The 22,628-nt window shown below is 45.3% G+C and overlaps 1 protein-coding gene across 5 annotated transcripts in view; it reads right to left on the bottom strand.

Annotated features, from left to right (window-relative positions):
• SRGAP2 (SLIT-ROBO Rho GTPase activating protein 2) overlaps positions 1-22,628 on the bottom strand; it is a 108,846-nt gene that overhangs the window by 52,264 nt on the left and 33,954 nt on the right. For all 5 annotated transcript variants that reach the window (XM_032710695.1, XM_032710698.1, XM_032710699.1 and 2 more), the window contains 2 exons: positions 19,513-19,705; positions 9,923-10,085 (listed from right to left, as the gene is read on the bottom strand). In XM_032710695.1, coding sequence (XP_032566586.1) covers positions 9,923-10,085; positions 19,513-19,705 — 356 coding nt within the window. The remainder of the gene's footprint in view (positions 1-9,922; positions 10,086-19,512; positions 19,706-22,628) is intronic.

The raw sequence follows: 22,628 nt of genomic DNA, 5'->3' as shown, positions 1-22,628 counted from the left end.
CACAAACTGCTGAGGCATCAATTATGCGAAACAGATTAAAATGAATATTTTAATGTATATTCGGGGTTGAAGAAGAAAAGGAGACACGCAAGTGCCAAATTGTCAAAACACCAAACTCTTTGTGCTTCCAAATGAGCAATCAAGAAAGAAGCTGCTGGATTGCTGGACTGGAAAAAACCTTCCATTAAGATGAAGGTGAGATAGATCATAGGTGCCACGAAAACAAGAGCTGTGCAATGAGCACTGTTAATGTAATGCTGTTCCCTGCACTGATTCCACCAAAAGAAAAAGGTTTAGGAGGGAAAAAAGCTGAGCTGGCTGACCCTGATAAATGAAAATATATTCGAGGAAACAGAAGGGTTTCCTTGGGAAAGTCAGAAGAAAATGGGAAAGTTGTTGCTCGAGTGCTGTAGAGGGAGGCAAAGGTGATGCACAGAGAGAACTTCCCTGACTTCCCATGGAGTTCAAAGTGCAGCCAGATCCCAGGCTGCTGATCCCACCCCTTGTCATACAGGCATGAGAGATCCCAGAATCATGGCAGAATGTGGCATGGATTTACAAAGAAAATGCATGTCAAGAAAACAGAACCCACAGTCTTTGCAGCTGCCAATGTCTCCAGTATCAATTTCTATCTCAGCATCAAATCCTATGTTGTTCTCTATTATTCTGTATGTTTTGCAAAGGCAGACAGAGCTTAAATAAGTCCGTTTGTAAACAATCTTCCAGGAAAAAGCAATAAATGAAGGCAAGTCTGATCAGTTTTATTATTATTTATCCATGCTCGGCTCTACCTACAACCAGAGTCTATCTGCACCTCCCTGAAAGGGCTTGTGCAACAAAATCTTATCTAACTGGCTCTACTAATAAACTGTGTGTGTGGGGAGGGGAGGTCCCCACAAACCTTGTCTCCTTATCCCATCAGGGCTAAACCCTTCTCCTCTCAATTTGGGAGATGATCCAGTTGGATCATCACTGATGCTCCTGGAACATGGCACAGCACAGGAGCCCATGAGAATGGGGAAGGGGGACAGTGGGGCACCAGCACCTCCTCACCTGTGCTGTGCCAAGGTGTGCAACGAGTGGTGACAACCACAGGTTGCCCTTTCCCTGAAAATCAGGAAAATAATCAGCAGCACCCAAGGAAGCCATTCCAGGATGGTGACAGCAGTGCAAACCTGCTTCCTCAGCACGTTCCTCTCAAATTGCCCCTCTCAAGCCTTTCCTGCAGCCCAAAGAAGCTGCTCTGAGCGTGTGTGTGCACACACAGACACACACACACACATGCACACTACTCCTTTGTTACACCAGGGTGTATCTGCCCCATGTGCAGAGCTGTAGGTTGCTGCCACATAAATTCCCAGCACCCCGTGCCAGCTCCTCAACGGCCTCTTTGTTCCAGCCCTCCCTCCCCTCCACCTCCCCTCTAATTTAATCAAGATGTTTTTTGGGATCTACTGCAGGACTGGCTTGGCTGTTCCGCATTCCACCAAACATTAACGACTTCAGCTTCAAAATATTCCGGGGGGATAATAAATCTGGGAGCGAAGGAATGCCGGCAACATTTCGGGCCCCGGATCTCGAGCCTCGGGAACTGGCGGTTCCAGATCTGATAGAAAGAGATGGGGCGGCTTCAAAACAAACATTCCGTGCAGCTCACGGGGTGCTTTCCCCACAAACTCAACACCAGGACTCCAACCCTTGGTGGGTGAATGTGTAACAACACCCAGATAAGGGATTTTATCTGATTATGTCGCCTCAAATGATGTCGGACGGTGACAGGGAACCCAAATCTGCTGATTCTGAGCTGCTCCCTAACAAGATCAGCTCCCTACATCTTATAAAAAGCAATAATTAAATGCACATAGGTGGAGAAGAAACACTAAATATTCCCATGTTTTTGGAATCAACAGTGGGAGCTGGGAATGAGTCTTGCTGTAACCAGTGAGGAAATGTGCAGCAGTGCAAGATCCTTTTAAATCCTGTCTAAATCCACGTTACAACACAGGGTATTCATTATGTACTAGTTAAATTCTACTAATGAAGACTGTTAAAGAGAAGGTTTGGAAGGTAAAATCTACCAGGATCCATGTAGCACTTAAACAGAATCTGGTAATTAAAGTTCAGAATTCTTTACAGGTGATAGTGATTTTTCCTCTTATTAATCAATCCTGCCTGTAGTTCATTTGCATGCAGCAGCAAATATGATTTATCACCTCCATGCTCTCATCTAAACAGTCAACCAGCTTCACTGTCTCCATCATCAACATCAGCCCAGTCCCTATGTTATAAATATATCCCTTATTTTATGAGGATGTACCCTCAGTGAGGGCTGTGACCTGCCTGAATCCTGGGCAAATTTCTCCCACAATTTTTATGGATAAATTGCTCGGCCACTCTCACGTGGCCCTACAGACCAGGAATTCTGTAACAACTTCTCCCAAAGCTTCCAACTCTCCAGAATCTACAGAAAAGCTAAGAAAACAAACCCTGTGTCACACAATACAAATGCATATTTTGGGTGACAGATCATCACTTTCCAGTTTAATGATCCATTATGCCCCGGCCAGTCATATTTAAATAAGAGTTGCTATTATCTAGTTTTCTCCACCATTTCACCAGTGATTTGTTTCACCACTATGTCAGCAAGAAGGAATTTTCCTTCTTAACAGCAGAATCCTGCCCTCTGGAAAGCCATTCTTACATGGAACCACGTCACACCACTGCCTCCCATCCTCTGGGCTCAGAGAGCTGCTTCCCAACAGCCCCATTTCCCTATTTCCCTGGGGTTTTTTTCTCAGAATTCTGTGCTGATCCTATGGAATTTTGGGCTCCAGGTGCTCAATCCCAACAAACCAGGCAATTTTATGGCCCAGAGCTTTCATTCCTGCTGAAAAACCAGCTAAATTTGCCCTCCTTGGACAAGCCACATGTGAAAAGGGCTTCTGGAGGTGGCAATGGTGGAGTCCTGGAACATACTGGAGTAATTTTAATGCTCTGCAGGGCAGCTTTGTGCTACCAACATCCCCTAACATCCTTTTTTTCCAAACTGCTGTGATGTATCTCTAGGAAAAAGGAAACTGGAGGGATCAGTCACAGGAATGACCTGGAGTGTCCCTGTGGTGTCACCTCGTTCCTGCCTGACCCGGATTTTCCCACCTCGAGGTGATCCCACTGGTGCAGTGAAGGACAGGGTAAGCACAGAGGAAATCAGGAATAAAATGTAATAGCCATGGACTACTTGCACAAAAAACAGGACCAAATGCAGCATATTCCTTGCCCAACCTACAAGCAGCAGTGACATTTGGACTTACCACAGAATCATGGAATGGTCTGGGTTGCAACAGACTTTAAAAATTACCTTGTTCCACCTCCTTCCACCTTCCACTAGCCCAGGTTGCTCCAAGTTTATCCAACCTGGCCTTGGACACTTCCAGGGATCCAGGGGCAGCCACAGCTTCTCTGGGCAACCTGTGCCAGGGCCTCCCCACCCTCCCAGGGAAGGGATTTCTCCTTAATATCCCATCTAAACCTACTCTTTTTCAGCTTTAAGCCATTCTCCCTTGTCCTGTCACTCCATGCTCTTGTAATGGATTTGATGATCCCTGGGGTCCCTTCCAATTTGAGACAGTCTATGATTCTATGATTTTTAGCCTGTCACATATGCAGGAAAACTGCTCCAGCTGCAGCCTCTGGAGTTCAGTGCATCCCTGGGCACCAGGCTCCGATGGCATCGCTGGGCAGTGGAACAGGAGCCATCCACTCCCATTACAGGTGGGGGAATCAAATCTCTACCTCAGCAGGAAATTTATGCACTGTTAGCTCAGATAAGAGCAGCACAGGAATTATTTCCCTCCCTCTCCCTTCCCCCATTCCCACTTGTTCTAAAAATAAGCAGGTCGGAAAAGGGGGAGATTTCATTTCCCCGGCGAGGGATCAGGTGGTGCCACTTCACAAGAGGCCTCTGTGTCCTTTTCAGATTTTGGGGAAAGAGTAAGAACTCATCTCCATTTCCCAAGGCACCCAAGGCAGAGGAAGATGCAGAGGATAAGGATGCAAGCAGGGATGGAGCACGAAGGTACCAACTCTGCACCTCAGGGTTTCACTTGTGGCATTTGCATATTTGCATTTTTCCACTGTTAGGGAAAAAAATACTTTTACAAATGCCCAGCATTTCAAGCAGTACATTTCTTTCATGTGCCTGGCTCTCCCACGTGTGGAGTACTTGGAGATTTGTCATATTCTGGTACCAAGGCAGCAAGAGACACACTGCAGCTGTAAAGTAGGTCATTGCAAGCACAGACCCCTAAGAGAATTAATAATTCTTCTTCCTTGATTACTGCAAGGCTTTTAACCAATTCATTGTGGATTTTCCATTTCACATCAAACAGCCTGCAGTGTAGTAGGAGATAAACTGGATTTTTTTTAACATGATCAAAGGTGTTAAACGGGAAGCGAATTTTAAACCCTCGGTTTTGTTTTCTTGATTCCACACAGGGGTTTTTTTTTCTCCTCCCCATAAATAAATATCCCCAATTAAAGGGGTACAACAGTGCAAAGGAATGCTGAGCTCTCAAGGTAAGATTCTCTGCAGGGAGAGGATGCATCTATCCAGAGCAGGCAGAGAGCAGGGAAGGGTCACTGCTCCCAACATCCCTGGGAGCTTTTCCAGCTAAAAAATATGTGTTTTGAACACAGCAGAACCAACCCTGAGTGAGGGACAGGTACCAGCAGGGCAGGCAGATGCTGAGATGGCACCTGGCTCTGCTCAGGGGCACTGCCTGTCCTGAGGCCCCTCCACAGACCAACTCATGCATACACTGAATAAATCTGCCTTTCTGCCTATTAACATTTCCCAATTACTTCACAGTTTTGTTATGCAAAAATCTGTCAAACTTAAAAAAAAAAAAAAAAATCAGTTTGTTCATGAACTACTCCAAGTGGCTGAAGCTTCCACAGTCTGTTCTTTTAAAAAAGCTATTTTTTTTTTCCTTAAATTTGAACAAGGTTATCAGGCTGCTTCTAGGGAAACCTCAAAGAGACAACGGAGAAAGAGTGATTAAAGATACCAAATTAAAGAGACTGCTGCTCAAAAGGCTATACATGTATAAATAATCCCAAGGGATCCCACTCAAAAGATACATCTGGAGGCAAAAGAGAACCTGATAACCATGCAAGAAACAGAAAGGTTGTACTGTGCAGAGAAATGAAGGGTCACATTAAATAGAGAGGGTGGCAGGGGGATAGAGGGAAAAGGGGAAATCAAAGTGGGAATCAGCTCAAAAAGGAAAATATTTTATATATATATATATAAATAAAGACATAGAGAAACATTGAAATAAATAAATAAAAGGGCCATGCTGAAGGAGGATAAGCAGGAGGAAATCAAAGGAGAGCTCTCCACAAAAGGAGATGAAGGAATGAAAAGGAGAACAGACATCAAAGCAGGATCATCCTCCAGGAGAGGGAGAGGTGACTGGAATAGCAACGCCGGTGGCACACGGGCTTGGAACTTCAGCCTTGCACAAAACCCAGGGCTAAATCATTAACTGCTGCACAAACAAGAAAATACTACCCCCTTCCCAAGGTGTAACTATTTGTTATTTGGACGATTCCCTGGTTTTATTTGCTGGAGAAGGTGGTTATTTCACCATTTATCTTCCTTTGCAGTAGCACAGAATTGCACTGACACTGTCCCTGGGGTCAGACAAATCCCAGATCTTACCAGGATTCATCTGCAGGACTGCTGGAGCAGCAAGTCCCTGACCAACAGCATCTCTGACTGACACCTAAAAGAGTTTCCTCAGCACAAAACAAAGGGCATGGAAAAGTACAGTGCTCCAAGAATTCCTACAGCTCAGGTTGCGAGTTCCCAATAAGATATAAACCTGTAGCACATAATTTATTATCCAATTATATATAAACCCACATTTGGTGCAGACAGTGCTCAGCCATGGAAAGGTTCTGCAGGGAGAGGTAACTAAGGAATAAACAAATGCCAGGGGCAGGAAGAAAGGGGCTGACACACACTGTTCATCCAGCACCACTTCAGTGCTGGCTTTGGCAGCAAACACAGCTCCTCTTATCAGCACAGATACCTTTGAAGTGGCTGCCAGGCTTCCCTCCAACACTCAAACAATCAGGACCCTCCACGCTGTCACACAGCCCTGGAGAGGGATCCCATCTCAACACAGGGACAGGAACACTGGGAGACACAGCCACAGACCATGCAGGCTTCCCAGGACATCCAAACACTGCCAACACAAAGCCTTTGGAAACCTGTGTGCAGTGCAGGCACCACTGCTGGAATCTGGGGGGTTCAATGATTTTAAGACAGACCCAGCCAAGCTCTGCTGTGCCCTCTGCAGAGTGGTCTGAGGGGTCCAGGGGGAGCACATGAGAACCTCAGCCTGAGGATTCTCCATCCCACTCACTGGAAGAGTCAAACCCCACACGCTGCCACCACTGCTGATGTTCTTCTGGCCAGGGAGAAGGGTCTGGTGTTCCCACCTCAGGCTCTGTGCTGCTCCAGCTCCCACCACCAGCATCCCCTTTGTCATGAGGATGTATTTCCTTCCCAGCACAGACCTTATCACACCCACCCAGGCCCTTTGCTGCCCTCAGGTTGGATTACAGCTGCACACTGCACTCAGATTCCCTTTGAAAAAGCTCTCCACTTCACACAGGGTGAGATACAGCAGCTCAAGAGATGAGCAACACAAGGGACCTTCAGCACATCCTTTTTTCCCCAGCTCACCTGCTCCACCCCAGCACGACACAAAACACTGATTCGAGGAAGCTCTGAGTTACAAATGGCTCAAGAAAAGGATCTTGTGCCCCAGGATTCGATTTCCACTGCCCTCAGCAGAGGAGGATCCCTGTTCTGCTCTCCTCTCCACATTTCATAGCATTATTGACAACCCAGTGAGTAGTTCCTAAATATAAGTTACCAGAGCACCTGCAATCAGCCAGACACACGTATAACTCTTTCAGAAGCTGTTTTCCAAAGAGGAGTGTGAAAAAAGAACATTTCTCAGACTCTAAAATAATGAAGTGTCCTTGTTTTTAACAAGGAGTCTCCGTGAAACAAGGGCAGGGAGCTCCCAAACCAGCAGCAAGACTGGCACCACAATTCCAACAGCTACCATTTTCACTGGAAAACAGAAAAAAATAGGCTCCTGTGTTAAACTAAACCTGAGTGCCCTGACAGCACCTGAGCTGAGGCTGCACTTCATTAAACTGCAGTGCATGGTTAGAGCAGAGAGGAGATGGTGCAGAACCAGAGAATGAGCTGGAACGACTGCCTGGCACAGGAGAGGCAGGAAACTCCGGTCTCAGAAGCAACACAGCCAGTTATTTCACTGCCATGGCCTGGCTAATTAGGTCTGTGGAGAAGCCACAGAAAATTTTCTGAGCTGCAGCAGCACACTCACCCAGCTATGCCCCTGGAACTCACTCTCATTTGGGTTTTTGATCAGGACCTCCAGATCTGCCTTGCCCAGCTCTGTGGGAGGGTTTGCAGCGAGGCACAGTGGTTTTATTTTCCATGCAGCTCCTGTATAAACCCCATCTGCTTTAAGGTAGATAAAAAGAGCTCAGCTTTCTGAGCTGTCACACACTACAGCAGCTCTTCTCCACTGAAAATAGGAAAGGATGCCTCAAAAGTTTAAAAAAGGATGGGAGATCCTAAGGGGAGAGGGAAGAGAAAGTTCTTCAGTGATTCCTCATCAACAAGAGTAGTTTCCCTTTGGGCTGATATGTTTGCAGAGGCACAAAAATACATGTCATTCCTAAATATCCTGCCAAGTCACTGAATAATTCCCCATCAATACCTACAGACACTGATCAGAAAGGCAGCCTGAGTGAACAACCCTGGAGAAGTGACTTGATCCACTTGTCCCTGTTTCTTCATCCAGGAAAAGGCAGAAAAGGTACCATTTGTCTGCTCATGGTCCAAAGATATTCTGACAACTCTCTGTGCTGTTTTTGGGATATATTACAAACATGCTGCAGAAGAGTTTCCTATACAGGTAACAATTCTTTAAATCCATGGACTATAAAGCTGATTTGCAATATTTTAACCACACACTTCATCTGTTTTCTAGCCTGTAGTACCTTTTGTACCAATTCCTGCTGCTTCTCACAGCTCAGGAAGGGAAGAGATTCCAGTGAAAAAGCACAAGCAGCAGCAGATCCAAGTTCAGCCAAATTTCTCTATTTATCAGCTGCTACCAGATAAGAGAGAATGCAATTTTTGTTTTTAACCACTCAGCACAAGTGGAATAGTAATCAAATACCTGCTTTGGCCTTCAGCCAATGTGATATTCCTGGCAAACAGTCAGGCAACAAGTAGCTGGGATTTATTAACAAGTGCCTTTTGTTTGCTCAAATTATAAATATGGAGCTTGCCCTCGGTCTGTGAGAAAGAAACCAGAGGTGTATTTTGTTGCTGATCAGTTATTTGTTTTTATTCCAGTCCTGCAGCCCAAAATAAAGCATAACCACGGGTTTGCCCTGTTTTTATAAAAGGGCTGAAAATGAAGATGCCAGTTGCCAGCCAAAGTGGGATAATATCCATTTCCATGTTCCACTTTGCCAAGGCATTTTCCAGGCCACTTTGCTCAAGCACAGCCCTTGTTGAAATTCTGTGGGGAGATTACTTCTCCTTTGGAGGGATTAGAGGAATTGAAGAGTAACTGCCATTCAATAATCCCGTGTAAGTATCTAATCAACCATAATGTAATTACCAGAAAGTTTTAAAAGGTCAAAAAGGCCTCAGTGTGACGTTACTTGAAAATGAGAAAGATCCCTCCTCTGCTCGGGCAATGACTTAAAAATAAAGAAGTGTAAGAGAAACAGAGTGTAACAGCTGAATGTATTTTTCATACTCCATTAAAAACTCAGGGAATAGGCAGAGGACAAGGAACACCACAGTGCACTTGCACTGATTTTCATTCTCCCCTAGAAATCACACCACACACAAAAACCTGCTGCAACAGAGCAAATTCATCCTGCTCTCCAGGTAACACAGAGATGCTGCTCCTTCAAGTGCATCTTGACACGAAATATCTCACACAATATTGAGCACTGCTCATTTTCTAGCAGCCTGAACAAACTGCATTTTATAGACTTCCTCCAGCAGTTCGGGCAACAGGGAGAGGTTAAGAAATATCTCAACACTCTTTCCCTTCTCCAGGCCTTGCAAGAGTAGAAATAAAACTCCCCGAGCTCATGACACATTGCAAGGGGGTGGGGGCAGAGAAATGGCTTTCAAAGTTAAGAGCTGCAATGATTTCAACATGTTAAGCAGCAGATGTTCCAGCGACTGGCAAATCTCTGCAGAGACCAGGGAACAGGAGTTTCAAAGCCTCCATATCGTGTTTCTTTAACTGGAAGAACAGATTCTTAATAGCAAAACCCTCCCACACTGTCCCACCTTTCTTCCCAGGTGGAAATCAAGGGGAGAGAAAGGGGAGAAGGCAAACAAAAGAGACTTCAATTACATCTTTTCCTTTTTCCAGAGAATGACAATATACCCTTTTATTGTCCGGCATAGCAGGAATTCTCCCTAATTTTTAACAGCAATTTCTCCTCCATGGCAGATGTAATTCTGCCTTTTGAGAGCTGTTCTTGACTACGTTCAGAGCTGAAGACCTGAAGCACTTCTGCTCATTTAATTAAAGTTTCAACATCCATATGAAACCACGAGCAGGTTAAGAGGAAAAAAAAAAAAAACCCACGGCCTGAATTTAGACCAACAAATCTCAGCTGGCCTCATCTGGGAAAATCCTAAAATACTAGAAGAATAAAGTTACTGAAAAAATTGAAACCTCAGGTGTTCAGGACAGGCAACAATAAATCAGTGCACTAGAAGTAAGAGCTGGAAGGGTATTTCAAAAGAACCAAACAAAAAAGTCTCAGATACCTTCTTGAAGAGGCGTCCTGAGTCCTCGCTGACCTGCACAAAGCGGGGGATGATGTTGTTGAGATAGATGTCACTGAGGGTGGTGTGGTCCCTGCTCTCCCTCTTCACCTGATTGAGCAGCAGGTTCCAGCAGTTCACTGGTGACAGCACGTTCTGATCCTTCCTAGAAAGGGCACAAAACGGAAAAAATTGGGTAGGACTCACCTGAGGTGAACACAATGAGGTTCTGTGTCTGTAAATGCTGGAGATCCAGCCCTGGGATGGATGGATTTGCTGAGGGAGAGGAGAGGGAAACACAGAAAACACACCCTCAGCTGCATCTCCCTCCATTCCCATGGCCATTGGGCTTTTGCCCCCCCAGCAAACAGATCCTGCAAATGCAGGCTGCAGTGTGCCAAATGCAGGCTTTAATTTTTCCCTCTGAATCCAGGATTTTGTGCATAAATCAGTGCCTGAGGGAGGGCGGTGGCTCCAGTGTCTGACAACAGGTTTCACAGTCCTGTCTCGAGCATTTGTGTCTTAACCACAATAAAAAGATTTCAAGCACCCAGTTGGCTAAATAAGCATCTGCATGGGAAACAAAACGTTGTGTTTCATGTACAAACCCAATTATGTGAAAGCATCTCTATCTGTCCCGAGCCAAAGAGACAGAAACACTCGCACAAGCAGCTTTATTTTCTCATCTTTGAACCTTCTCCACCTTATTACAGCTGATGCACCCTGCAAATAAGCAATACAAAGGGAGATGAGAGGAACCTCAGTTTCTTTGGATCAGCATTTCATCTGCTGAGAGGAGTAAGTCATTTTTGGGGGGCACCATTTTATCCCAGATAAAAGCAGGGAGGTGAGCAGGGATCGTGTGAGGTGCTCCAGCAATGCTTGGAACTGGTACGTCCAGGTGGAGCCTTAAAATCATCACTTACTTCTCCCTAGGTCTGTTTACCATTCATTTACAGTACAATAATATTTAGAAAAGACTAAGGCAGATCTGTGGTGCAAAGCCAAAGCTCTCCTTGATTGTTGTACGTGACTGTATCGGATTTCTTTCCTCTTAAAAAGAAATGTGGTTTAATTTCCATTGAAAAGGGAATATTCTGCACTTGAAAGGACAGCAATCTCTGCTGCAAGAAATGTCTGACATTGGGAAAATGGGAAAACTAAGCCAGGGCAGACTTTCATTACCCTTCTCATGACATCAGTGGTTGGATTTGTGGTGCAATATGGATAATTTTAGATAAAGAAGAACAGTTCAGAAGGGCTGAGCTCGATGCTTTTTTTCTAAAAACAAAATATAAATGAAAAGCTCAGGAATGACTGTAGCCTGTGATTCTCAACTGCTTCAATGTTTGGAGTGTGTGTGTAGTGGGAGGGGATATAAAAAGGACTCTGGGCTTTTTGAGTAAAAAAAAAAAAAATAAAAAAAAATAAAAAAAAACCATGAGAAGGCACAGATTTAATTTAGAGACAGTATTTTCCTTCGTATTCCAGTGTCCTGCACTGCAGGTACAAACCCAGATGGAATGATCCAACTGCAGAACTGTACAAGGTTCAAACTGCCAGATGTTGAGCCTTGTAAATCAAATAGCTGCCCCTCATCTGCAGCCAGTGTTTGCAGCATAATGCTCGTTTTCTTAATGTGCCACAGAGCTAATTAGTGACTGTGAGAGCTACATAATAGAATTGGGAATCTTTGGGTGCTGACCAGGCTGCAGCCAAAGTGATGAGCAAAGCAGAGCAGGAGCCATGTGCTCTGAGCCTGCTGAGACAGAGATAAGAGCTGCCACCACAAGGGAAGGCAATGAACACGTTAAGGGTTTTTTCTTCCACTAAAAAGAGGGCAGGAGGAGAAACAGCATCTCCAGGAGGAGCTTCTCCAAGGAGCAGCGCTGGGTCAGAGGTGTACAGGTCAAATGAAGAGCCCCCAACCCTGCCAACAACCTGTGGTTCAGGCAGAAGAAAGGATACAAAGAAAAGTTTATGAAGGACAGGACTATAAGATATTAAAAGCTGACTGGTTTGCTCCTTTACACCAATGATGTCACAGCACTTTACCCACTGACTCAGTGTTTGCCCTCTAAAGCTGGCAGAGCTACAAGTGAAAAATCAATCAACGACCATAAAGAGTTTGGGAGTGAAACTTAGGAACAAAAAGCTCAAACTCTCCACCAGCTGACCCTGTTCTAGCTGTTCAAAATCCTGCCTGGATCCCTAATGGACCATCAGTCCAACCCCACCACAAGCAGCCTGGAAGAGCTGAGACCCTCAAGGACCACGAGTTATGACCATGGAAGAAAATGCATGGAAAGGAGCAGAGAGCAGGTCCAAGGGCCTTGCTTCCCAAAGCAAATTGAAGCACCAGGGGGAACCCAGAAGAGATGCAATAGTTAACTGGACAATTCCCAGCTGTCCAGCCTGCCCTGCCACAACACCCCGAGCTATTCTAAGGCAGCACATAGCAGGAATACCAGGAGCCCATGAAAAGCCTGGTGAGTAAAATCACTGGTGTCTAATGGCGCCAGATGGGTTGTTGACACACTCCATGTGGTTGCACATGAAAGGCCATCCTGCAGGAAAAAAATAATCCCAAGCCCACATGTTTCCAATCCGCGGCGGGGATTGTCACCTTGGGATGCGCCGCGAGCGCCGCACCCCGAGCTCAACCCCAGGCAGCCACAGCTCTGCACATTTCGAGGTTTTTCATTTAAATTCCTTTAATTTCCCGGTGTCTGATGGGTTCACTAAACCCTTCAGTGCCTCCTTGAAACGGTCCTTTGCTGTTGAACAGGCTTGATGCCTCCATGACAAGCTTTTTTTACAAGGGAGACAAAACCTCCCCGTTATTTGCCAGTGATGATTTTCCCAGCAAAAAGCAAAGAAAGGCAGGAATGAAACAGAAAAGGAAAGAGGCACTGACTTGCTTCAGACCTTCCAAGAAGCCTTTAAAACTCCACACAGCTTAGAGCACCTCTAAAACTGCAGCATTTCCTGGGGTGGAACGTGGCCACAGTTTTCACAACACGGAGCAGAAGTTCTACAACTGTTTACAGCAAACCCTTTTTGAATCGTAACCACGAGCAGATGGCAGAGAGGCAAATTGTGATTTTCATTAACCATTTGAATCCTCAAAGGAGCTGGCAAGTACACTCTGCTTCCAGTTTCATGTCACCACAGAGGAGGGGTGAAAAGGGGAAGGAAAATATGCAACAGGGACCGCTTGGGTACGACCAAGAACAAGCTCCATTTCCACACATTCCGCAGGATGACGGAGTCAGTGTTCACTCTGAAGTGATAAAAACTGATGAGATCAACCCAAAACTTTAGGACTTGGATATGAATTTTCCCAAAGTGCTGGCAACTTCACATTCACAACAACTATTGGAGTCAAACTCCCCCCGCCCCGTGAAGGGGACGAGGAGAAGAAAGAGGAGGAGGAGGAAGACGCCAAGATCCAGGTTTATTTCAAGCACTATTTATACTCACATAAAGATGGTGTGATGATAGTGAATGTGGAGAGTTTATTTAGGTTAGCCTAAATTACACCAGATCACAGCAATCAGGGGTGTTTGGGAGCAGGAAGAGGAAGTTGTGCACGGATTTTTAGGGAACCACAAAGTATGAAGCTCTGTGGTTTCTCGGGCGTTATCTTGATCGGGTCCTGTGCAACTTCCACTTCAAAGTTTTCAGCTGGTCTCAAAAGATCAGAAGGGAAGGCTGAGCCTCAAATATCTGAAATGTCTTAATTAAATTACTCATTCATACAAGGACCTTGCAGACAATCCAAGATTTGTCTGCTTTAAGGCAAGCAGGAGAGAGAGAGAGCCAGATGACAGTGACACAGAGTTGGGCACTGCAAAGTAACAGCAGAAAATACAAAATAGATTAACAAAACAAACAAACAAACAAAAGGTGGTTAAAAATTTGAAAAATTTAAAAACCACATCCACAAATCAGGAATAGGAATATTGGTTTCCATAAGGAGCACCAGACAAGGGAATGAATTAGATGAGAGCTAAAATATTACTAAATAAACACTTAAATGAATGAACACAGAATCCCAGAATGGTTTGGGTTGGAAGAGCCCTTAAAGCTCATCCAGTGCCACCCCCTGCCATGGGCAGGAACACCTTCCACTAGCCCAGGTTGCTCCAAGCCCCATCCAACCTGGCCTTGGACACTTCCAGGGATGGGGCAGCCACAGCTTCTCTGGGCAACCTGTGCCAGGGCCTCCCCACCCTCCCAGGGAAGGATTTCTTCTGTACATCCAACACAAACTTCTCCTCTTTCCATTTGAACCTATTTCCCCATCAGTTCCTCATGAAGGGTCTCCTCTCCAAGGGACATCACACTGTCCATGGGAGCAGAAAACCTTCCCGACCACCCTTCCTGTGAATGATGGTTTGAAAACAAGTCTCCTGGTGGTACCCACAACATTGGAAGTTTCCTGTTCCACCTCCCCAAAATTTTCAGGACCTGTTCCCTAGGGGTGTTCAATGGACACTTCCAGACCCAAAACACACCCCAAAACAGTCCACCCTGCAAACCATGGGAGCTGGAGCCAGGCCAAGGGGCAGAGCAGAGATTTAATTGTTGCTGTGAACACTATTTCAAACCTCCCTGAATTTTGCACTCTGGCAACAGTGGCTGCAATCACACCAAGCAACACAGGGCGAGACTGGGATCACTGATATGATGAAAAGCAGCACAGAAATCCCCCCCTGAGGCTTTACATCCATTTTTCCCTGGTCACGTCTCCCTGGCTCTCTGCATTCAAGGAGGTCACTGAATAAATGAATGTTTCATGCTTAGAAAAACCTCCCAAACGCTGGTACTTGACAGACTCGGGCAAAAATGTGCAGGACTCAGCTTCATCAAAAAGAATCACAGGTCAAAATAGCCTATGACAATGTTTTTTATCATCATCATCATCATCATTATCATTATTATTATTATTAACATTATCATAACGATGATAATGTAATTGAAAGTCCACGTGACCCAAATGCTTCTGTCAATACCTCCCTCACAAGCCTTTGATTTGAAGAAATCATTTGGCTTTTAAGGAAAATTAAAGCTGAACTTCTCTGCAAGCTGCTCATTCAGCTCGAGCTCCGATTTTCCCTGACGCAGCTCAGCGTTAACTGCAAATTTTGAGAATTACAAGCATGGACATCCATGCTGCTCCCTGCCCTTCTCTTCCAAAAGATTCCAGTTATGAACATCTGTTGTTTACAAGTGCTCAGCCTGAAGGTTGCCAGACTTATTCTGCATCTTCTACTTCAAGGCAAAGGCTGCCAGAAAGCCATCTGAATTTCATGCTGGGATATCCTGGACATTCAGCTCTCCAGCTGACAATTGCTACTCAGTGTCCTGCTTCCAAAGATTATCTTGATTTAAAATATGGCCTTAAAATAGCACTGTCTTTTCACTTTTTTTTTTCCTTTTTCTGTTTTTTTTTTTTTTTTTCTTTCCCATTTTCTCTCTTGAAAGGAATCACTCAAGATTTGCCACGGATTTTATGCTTTTTGAATAGTCAGATGCCTCTAGGACAAAAATCACGTGAAACAGGGCGACTGAAGGCTGGAGCTGAAGGCCCCAGGGTCTCACTGGAGTGGGACAGAGCCTTTCTCAGGGGCTGGAAGTCAAGAAGAGACCCCCAGACCCAAGAGACACCTGTGAGGTGGATGCTCTGATTTACCTGCCACACACCTTAGTCAGGCAGATCTTTAAGGAGCAATGACTACACCAAACCTGTGACCACCAAGCTCTTGTAACAACCAGAGTTAGAAGACTTGGGCTATAAAATGCCTTTTTTTTCCTCGGCTCCTTGTGCCACTCCTATTTACCAGTGGGTTCTGAGGAATACTATATATACCAAATATATACATTGTGTATAACTCTTTCATAGCCTGTTCTGACTGAAAAAACAACATTTTTAGAAGAGAATAGGCAAAGTGAAGAGTTAAAAGCAAGTAAAACCTGGGATATATCCAACTGCCATCAACTTGTATGTCACCTTGGTTAAATCAATCTGTTCCCCTTCTTCAGACATCTCAGATGAGAATAACACACACCTACCTCTGTAAATCATTTTAAGATGTCCCAGTGAAGCTTCAAGCTGAGCACTGTGCAAACACCCTTTCAGTCCAGCCCTAGCTATGCAGAGTTTGCTGTAAAGACCCAACCACCTACACTTCAGAACCCATATGGAAAATACTCCTACAAGGACAGAGAAATTGGCTTTGTTCAGCCTGGAGGAGAGAAGCTCCAGGGTGACCTAACTGTGCTCTTCCATACCTGCAGGAGCTGAGAAGAAAGGTGGAGAGGAACTATTTACAAGGGCTTGGAGTGACAGGACAAGGGGGAATGGCTTCAAAGTGACAGAGAGTAGGTTTAGGTTGGATATGAGGAAGAAACTCTTCCCTGGGAGGGTGGGGAGGTCCTGGCACAGGTTGCCCAGAGAAGCTGTGGCTGCCCCATCCCTGGCAGTGTCCAAGGCCGGGTTGGATGGGGCTTGGAGCAACCTGGGCTAGTGGAAGGTGTCCCTGCCCATGGCAGGGGGTGGAATAAGATGATCTTTGAGGTCCCTTCCCACTCAAACCATTCTGGGATTCTGTGCAAACGTGCCCACCTGACCAGCTCCCCCTCCGAGGCAGGAAAACAAACCCCACGCAAAACCTTTGTGAGAACCCCCCCAGCAGCCTGCCCTTTCCCCTGCTCTTTCCTTGAAGCCTGTTCCTTTTTCCAGCTGCTGGAGGAAGCCACACAATCCAATTTCAAGGGTCAGCCTGAAGCCTCCTGCCCTTGACAGCGTTCCCTTAAACGATCACAGTCGGGAGCAACTCGGCAATTACATAATAGCTGTTGAGTATGAAAGCACATGCAAATTACAGGGTGAGTGCCTGGCAGATTCCCTCCCTGAGTGTGTGTTATGGGATCTAAAAAGGGCCAGGGACACGGGGAGCAGGCCCTGAATGATACGGTACCTTCCGACATAATTGCCAGGTTATGGGGAGAGGAGCCTATTACTGGGTATTTATAGGGTCAGAGCCAGGCAATTACAGCCCAGGGCTCCTCTCACAGACATGTAATCCCAGGCTCCCGAGGAGCAGAGATCTGATGGCTGCCTTTGATCAAACGGGCTTCTGGGGGCTTCCCGAGGAGATTACAGCTTCAGCATCTCCAGAGGAGATACCAGCCAAGATAGTCTCCCCAGCTCAGACAGGGCAGTGGTGGGGAGAGGTAATTATAACTGGAATTGCTTCCTTACTGATCCCTGTGGTATTCTGACACAACTCTGACTGTCGCAGACAGCAGACAAGTGGCCAAACAAGTCCTAGATGGAGGTGCCCAGGACAGACAGCTTGACCTGTGCCACTGCTGTGGCCAGTATTGCCCATAGAATTGGTTTTTTCTCTTATTCCAACTCTTGACCAACTTAACAACTCATACACTTGGGACTCAGACTTTGCAGGGGTAACATATTCCAAGAGCAAGGTATTTTTCTGTCATTTTTCTGCTCCTTAATGTGAGTGAAATGAGGAGCCTGAGCAGCATCAGCTCTTTCCCTGCAAACTGAAGTCAGTGCTCAGGAACAGCTTTCAGAGTATTTTGGGTAATGCCCTGCACTTGACCAGAAAAGCATCGACATTTAATTCAGAAATTCAAGCTAAGGTTTTATGTGCTGACAAAATCACCTCTCCAATTCAGGTTACACTCCATAGCTGGGATATCTGAGGTCAGTTTTGTCCAGGTACAACTTTGTAAATCTTATCTGAAGGACAAACAGCTCAAAAACCAGGGCAGGGGTCAATAAGGAAACTGCATTAGAGCAAAAAAAAATAAAAAAATAAAAAATTTAAAACCCTGCAGTATCACAGCCAGGATGAAGTATTAATTCACATGAAGTATGACACCATGTAGGAGTCTGTCTGACTACAGTCAAAACTTCCACATTATACATTCACTCTAAATCTCCAAATAGGAACTTTCCCAACACTGGAAGCTGGATATAAAAGCGTTTCTATGGGATGTTTCACACCGTGTAATATAAAGGAAATCACCTCAATTTTCACCAGGAACAACAACAAAATCAACTGAAAAGACCAATCATAATGCAAAGGAAAATTACAGTTCAAGGCATAATCTCTTTAGTGCCATCTTAAAGGCATGTGCAGAATACACACAAGCTTATAGTTGTAACAACATTTGCACTGGAGAGGAAAAGAAAAAACACTTCAGACAATGACAGGTCTATAGATAAGCAGAATAACTCTTCTCCAGCCTGTCAAACAGCTCTGTTGGGCAGTCAGGCTTTCCCAACAGCGCAGCACAATGTGTGTTTTAAAGGAGAACTAAATTAAACGACATCAAAGCTACACAGAGAGGAAACTAAAATGGTGCCTCCTTAATGGCTTCCACAAGAGGAGCTGCTGGTGGAGCAGGAAAGCTGCTGCTGCATCCCCACATCCCTGCAAACACAGCAACAACCAAACACAAAACCCGGGGAACAGCCCGACCCAAACAATGCTCGAAGTGACGCCGCATTTTGGGCGGGGGCAGACCCAGATGGATCCTCTCAGCCCGATCTGTCCAAAGCAGAAATGATTCAGGTCCCAAGGCTGCTTTAGCTCCGTGTCTTTCCCCAGCTGCTGCCCTGACAACAAAAACCCAACAAGCCCCGTGCTGCTCTGCCCAGATGTCAACCCCGGGAGCTCCGCACCGGTCACCTCCTCGCCGGGCTGGTGGCTCTGCACCTTCTTCATCCACAGGTCCTCTCCTGCATCCCCTCTTTTCCTGGGAAAAGCACCTCCTGGCAGGAGTCAGGAGTAAATCAGAAAGACCAGAATCCATGAAACCCACGTTCCTACATGTGTTAGTCATCCCAACTCAGATAAGTGGGGAAGAACCAAAAACCAGGAACAACCACAGCAGTACAGTCAGATCCACTTGGAAATAATGCTTCAAGCAGGGGAAAAATTAGTTGTCAATGAGGACATCTTTAAATTTTAACTGAGTCCCATCAGCTTAGTACCTTGGGATTCCCCTGCCCCCAGTGGCACAGCTCTGTTGGACTCAGGAGTACTCCTGGCCTCGTTTCTCTACTGTTTGAAGCGATAGTAGCAGAGATACAACACTCAACTCCCACACTGAGTATGTGTGGGATATTGAAAACAGAGAGCTGACAGCATAAAACAGATTGGAAACAGTTACCCATAAAAAACCCCAAAAAAACAGACCAAAGGCACTGGCACTGAAGGAAATCCTGGCTTTGTCCACCAAACGTGGTGCACAGCTTTGCCCACCTTCCCCAAGAAAATGATTCCTTTTAGACATGCCAATTTTTACCATTTCATTCCCTACTGACAGCATTTGACCTACCAGCAATAACTGAAATAAGCATCCAGGAACATGGAATGGGTTCTGTGTTCAACCCAAACCTGGGAAACATTTGGCTTTGACATTCCCAGCAGTGCTGGTACCTACATTCACTAGATCAACCCTCTTTCCCATTCCTATCCTTGCAATCAAATCTCCTGGGGGAGGGAGGAGGGAGAGGAAAAAAGGGCAAAAACAAAAGGCAAATACTCTACTTGAATTGCTGGTCTTTGGTGCTCCTAGTTTTAGCCAGGAATCTCTCAGCCAACTTCTCCAAATTCCTTGAGTAATCCATCTCAATCTCTGCCTTCTTGCGGAAGAAATCCTGCAAGTCCTGCAGTAACTGGACCCGAAGCTCACACTGCTGGTCAAGGCATTTCAGCTGCTCTACCAATTGGGCACGGATCTCTGTAACAAATAAAAAGCACTAAAGATTAAACAAAATCCCATCAGAGGACAAAAAAAAAAACAAAAACCAAACATCAAAAATCTCCAAGAAAATATAGTTAAAAACATGTTCCCTCATTAGCGACACGTCAGCAAAGCTCCATCACCGTGATTGACTCTACCTGCAGACAGAAAATGATTGCAGTTGTACCTTGGAAATTCAGCCAAAAACCTGCAACCACCCGGTGCACAGACCCACCAGCAAAGCTTCACTGCTGGAAAGTGCATCAGTTACAAGTGTCAAGTGCATTTTTGGCACCAAGAACAAGTGGTCACTGCCTAAAAATGTACTGAATCTCAGTCTGGAAAAAGGGCTAAATGCTGCAATACCCCACGTCAGCTCCGAAAATCACTTCGGGGAATTTCTATCAAATTCCTTCTGCAGACAATTCCTGATGCAGAAACAAGACGTTGCACATTCTGGGGCACTCCCTGAAGGCACCAATTTTGGATTATTCAGTTAGTTACTGAGTCTCCAGCTGTGCAGCTCTCGTTAGAAACCAAGCCATGAAACAGAGAAAAGACACCCCTTCAGGGAGCCAACACGACAGCACTTCCCATCAGGGAATTATCTCCAGGAAGATGCTTTTTAAAAATATCTGCAAGTGTCATATCTATGTCTGAAGGACTCATAAAGCACACGGATATAAGTGTTAATATTGTAATTAATAATATTAATTATTAACGCATATTCATCATAATTGCAGCGTAATTATTATGAATATATCTACATGAACACAATATTTTACAAACAGTTTTCAAACGTTTCACAAGTATGAAAACATCTCCCATCAGCACAGAGCCAGGTGTCCTCCTTATCCTGAATTTGAGGGACAGAACAGTGAAATGACTCACTCACGGTCAAAGAGGGCACGAAAACACAGCAGAAGCGTGTCACTCTCAGTCTAAAAATGCAGAAATATTCAGTGATGCAGCCAGTAAAGGTTATTTGGCCTTTATACAGGCAATAAACTCAACATGAAACCAATAAAATATGCACTTTCATCTCAAGGTCTTTCAGCAGTCAAACTGTAAAGAGGCCTGACTGTTAGTGCTGCTCTTTCCAATGGTTTTTCCAAGCTGTGCTGTTCCAAGCTGAATCCAGAACCAGCAATAAAATAACTAAAATTCACCTTTCCAGCACTCACAGCTTTTCTTCCCATCGACGCGCTGCGACTGCAAGTTTGTCACTACAGCTGAAGGTGGGGAGGGGATCATTTCCCAAATGCAGTTTTTTTAATCGACTCCTTCATGGCTAATTCCTGAAATTCATAATCTCAGAGGCCAGCCTGGCTCCTCAGCGTGCTTGTCCCTTTGCCCAGAAAAAAGGAAACCATCTGGACCTCCATGGCTCCACTCCTGCCATGCTCTGTTGAGCATCAGCTGCCTGGAATCCTGCTCACATCTGTGGGGGCAGTTTTAGGGGACCCATCTTTATTTTAGGGACTCCCAAACCCAAAATAAAATTACAGCTTCTAGTTAGACTTGCCCCCCCCCCAAAAAAAAAAATTAAAAGAAAATCACAATCTGTATGAACGTGGCGTTTTCAAGCTCGGTTAGCACTTTAATTTGGTAGTTCCACTTCTCTCAGACTGTAGCCAGGGCTTTCCACAGCAGGGAGAGAACACAGGCAGCAAGGTCATGGCATGGGATGAAGTAGAGGACGGGGGAAAAGCTGGTCAGGTTTATTTTTTTTCCCCCAGGAGAGAATTTTAGGAAACGGAAAACTTGTGTTTCTTCATCAGCAAACACAAGAACACACAAATACACCGGCCTGAGTTGTCCATGTACTTCTTTAATCAAACCCACGGACCTCAGGGAAGGTGGCACGTGGAAGCAGGACCACAGCAAGTAAAACCTGCACACTGCACTCACTGCAACTTAGGAGATTTCTTTGGTTTTGAGATGCCTTTGTTGTTTCTTCCAGTATTTCAGGACTAGCAGGGCCTGGGAGGGGCACAGGGAAAGAATGGATATTTACACACATCGGACCTGCCAAAACTTCTGTCAAAATCTGCTGCTGATGCTCCACATATTCTCTACACATCTCCACTCAGCTCGAGCCCCAGACACACAACCACCCAAATATTTGCAAAGCCACACCTTTAGCCAGGTGAATGCAAACCAGACACTCCCATTCCACCTGTGGCTTTGCCATTAAGACTTTATAAAGCAAAAAATTAGGGGAAGACAACGATGACAGCACCGAAATGATCAGTACTGTGGTGATTCCTTGCTGCAATGAACCATTTCACCTAATCCCCAACCTGACACTCACCTACAGGTCTGACATTCCAGAAAGAACATCCTTCAAGGCAAGGGGTACTAGAAAGCTCTTCCTCCCTTTGTGTCTTCTCCTCCACCCTTTCCTCAGCAAAAGGCCCCAACACAGAAACAACTCTGTGACCTTTCCAGAAGTTACTGGATAAAGACACTCATTTTAGCAAGTTGTGGTTTAGTTCCTAGGCCCACGAAAAAGGATCACACAAAGAAAATACCTGAGCAGACCTGGTGTTTTCTGCTAAGCTGATAAAGAAAGAGGGTCAAAATTCAAGTGCAGCAAATACCTTGTTTGCCTGTGATGTATCTATTTGTGCATTTAGGGTTTGCTGGTGGGCACAGTGCTGTTTTTCAGAAGTCAGAGACCCCATTAGCACAGATGAGGAGCAGGCACCATGTTTGAAAACAAAATTGGGGTAGGAAAGGCAAAGTAATATGGTGTGATCACCCACCCCTTCTTGGTGCCACAACTGTTGGATCTTTTACCAGGGTGACAACCTGGCAAACTTGGACATTCTCCATCAGTGACATTCTCAACCCAGAAACCACCCTCAGGAGCAAAAGCAGAAATACAAAGGAAAAGTAGAAATACAAATTCGAGCAG

This window comes from Chiroxiphia lanceolata, chromosome 25 (genome assembly GCF_009829145.1).
Source record: "Chiroxiphia lanceolata isolate bChiLan1 chromosome 25, bChiLan1.pri, whole genome shotgun sequence".
Classification (NCBI taxonomy): Eukaryota; Metazoa; Chordata; class Aves; order Passeriformes; family Pipridae; genus Chiroxiphia; species Chiroxiphia lanceolata.
The sequence above is the reverse complement of the archived record's forward strand: the minus strand, read 5'-3'. Positions and strand labels throughout refer to the sequence as shown.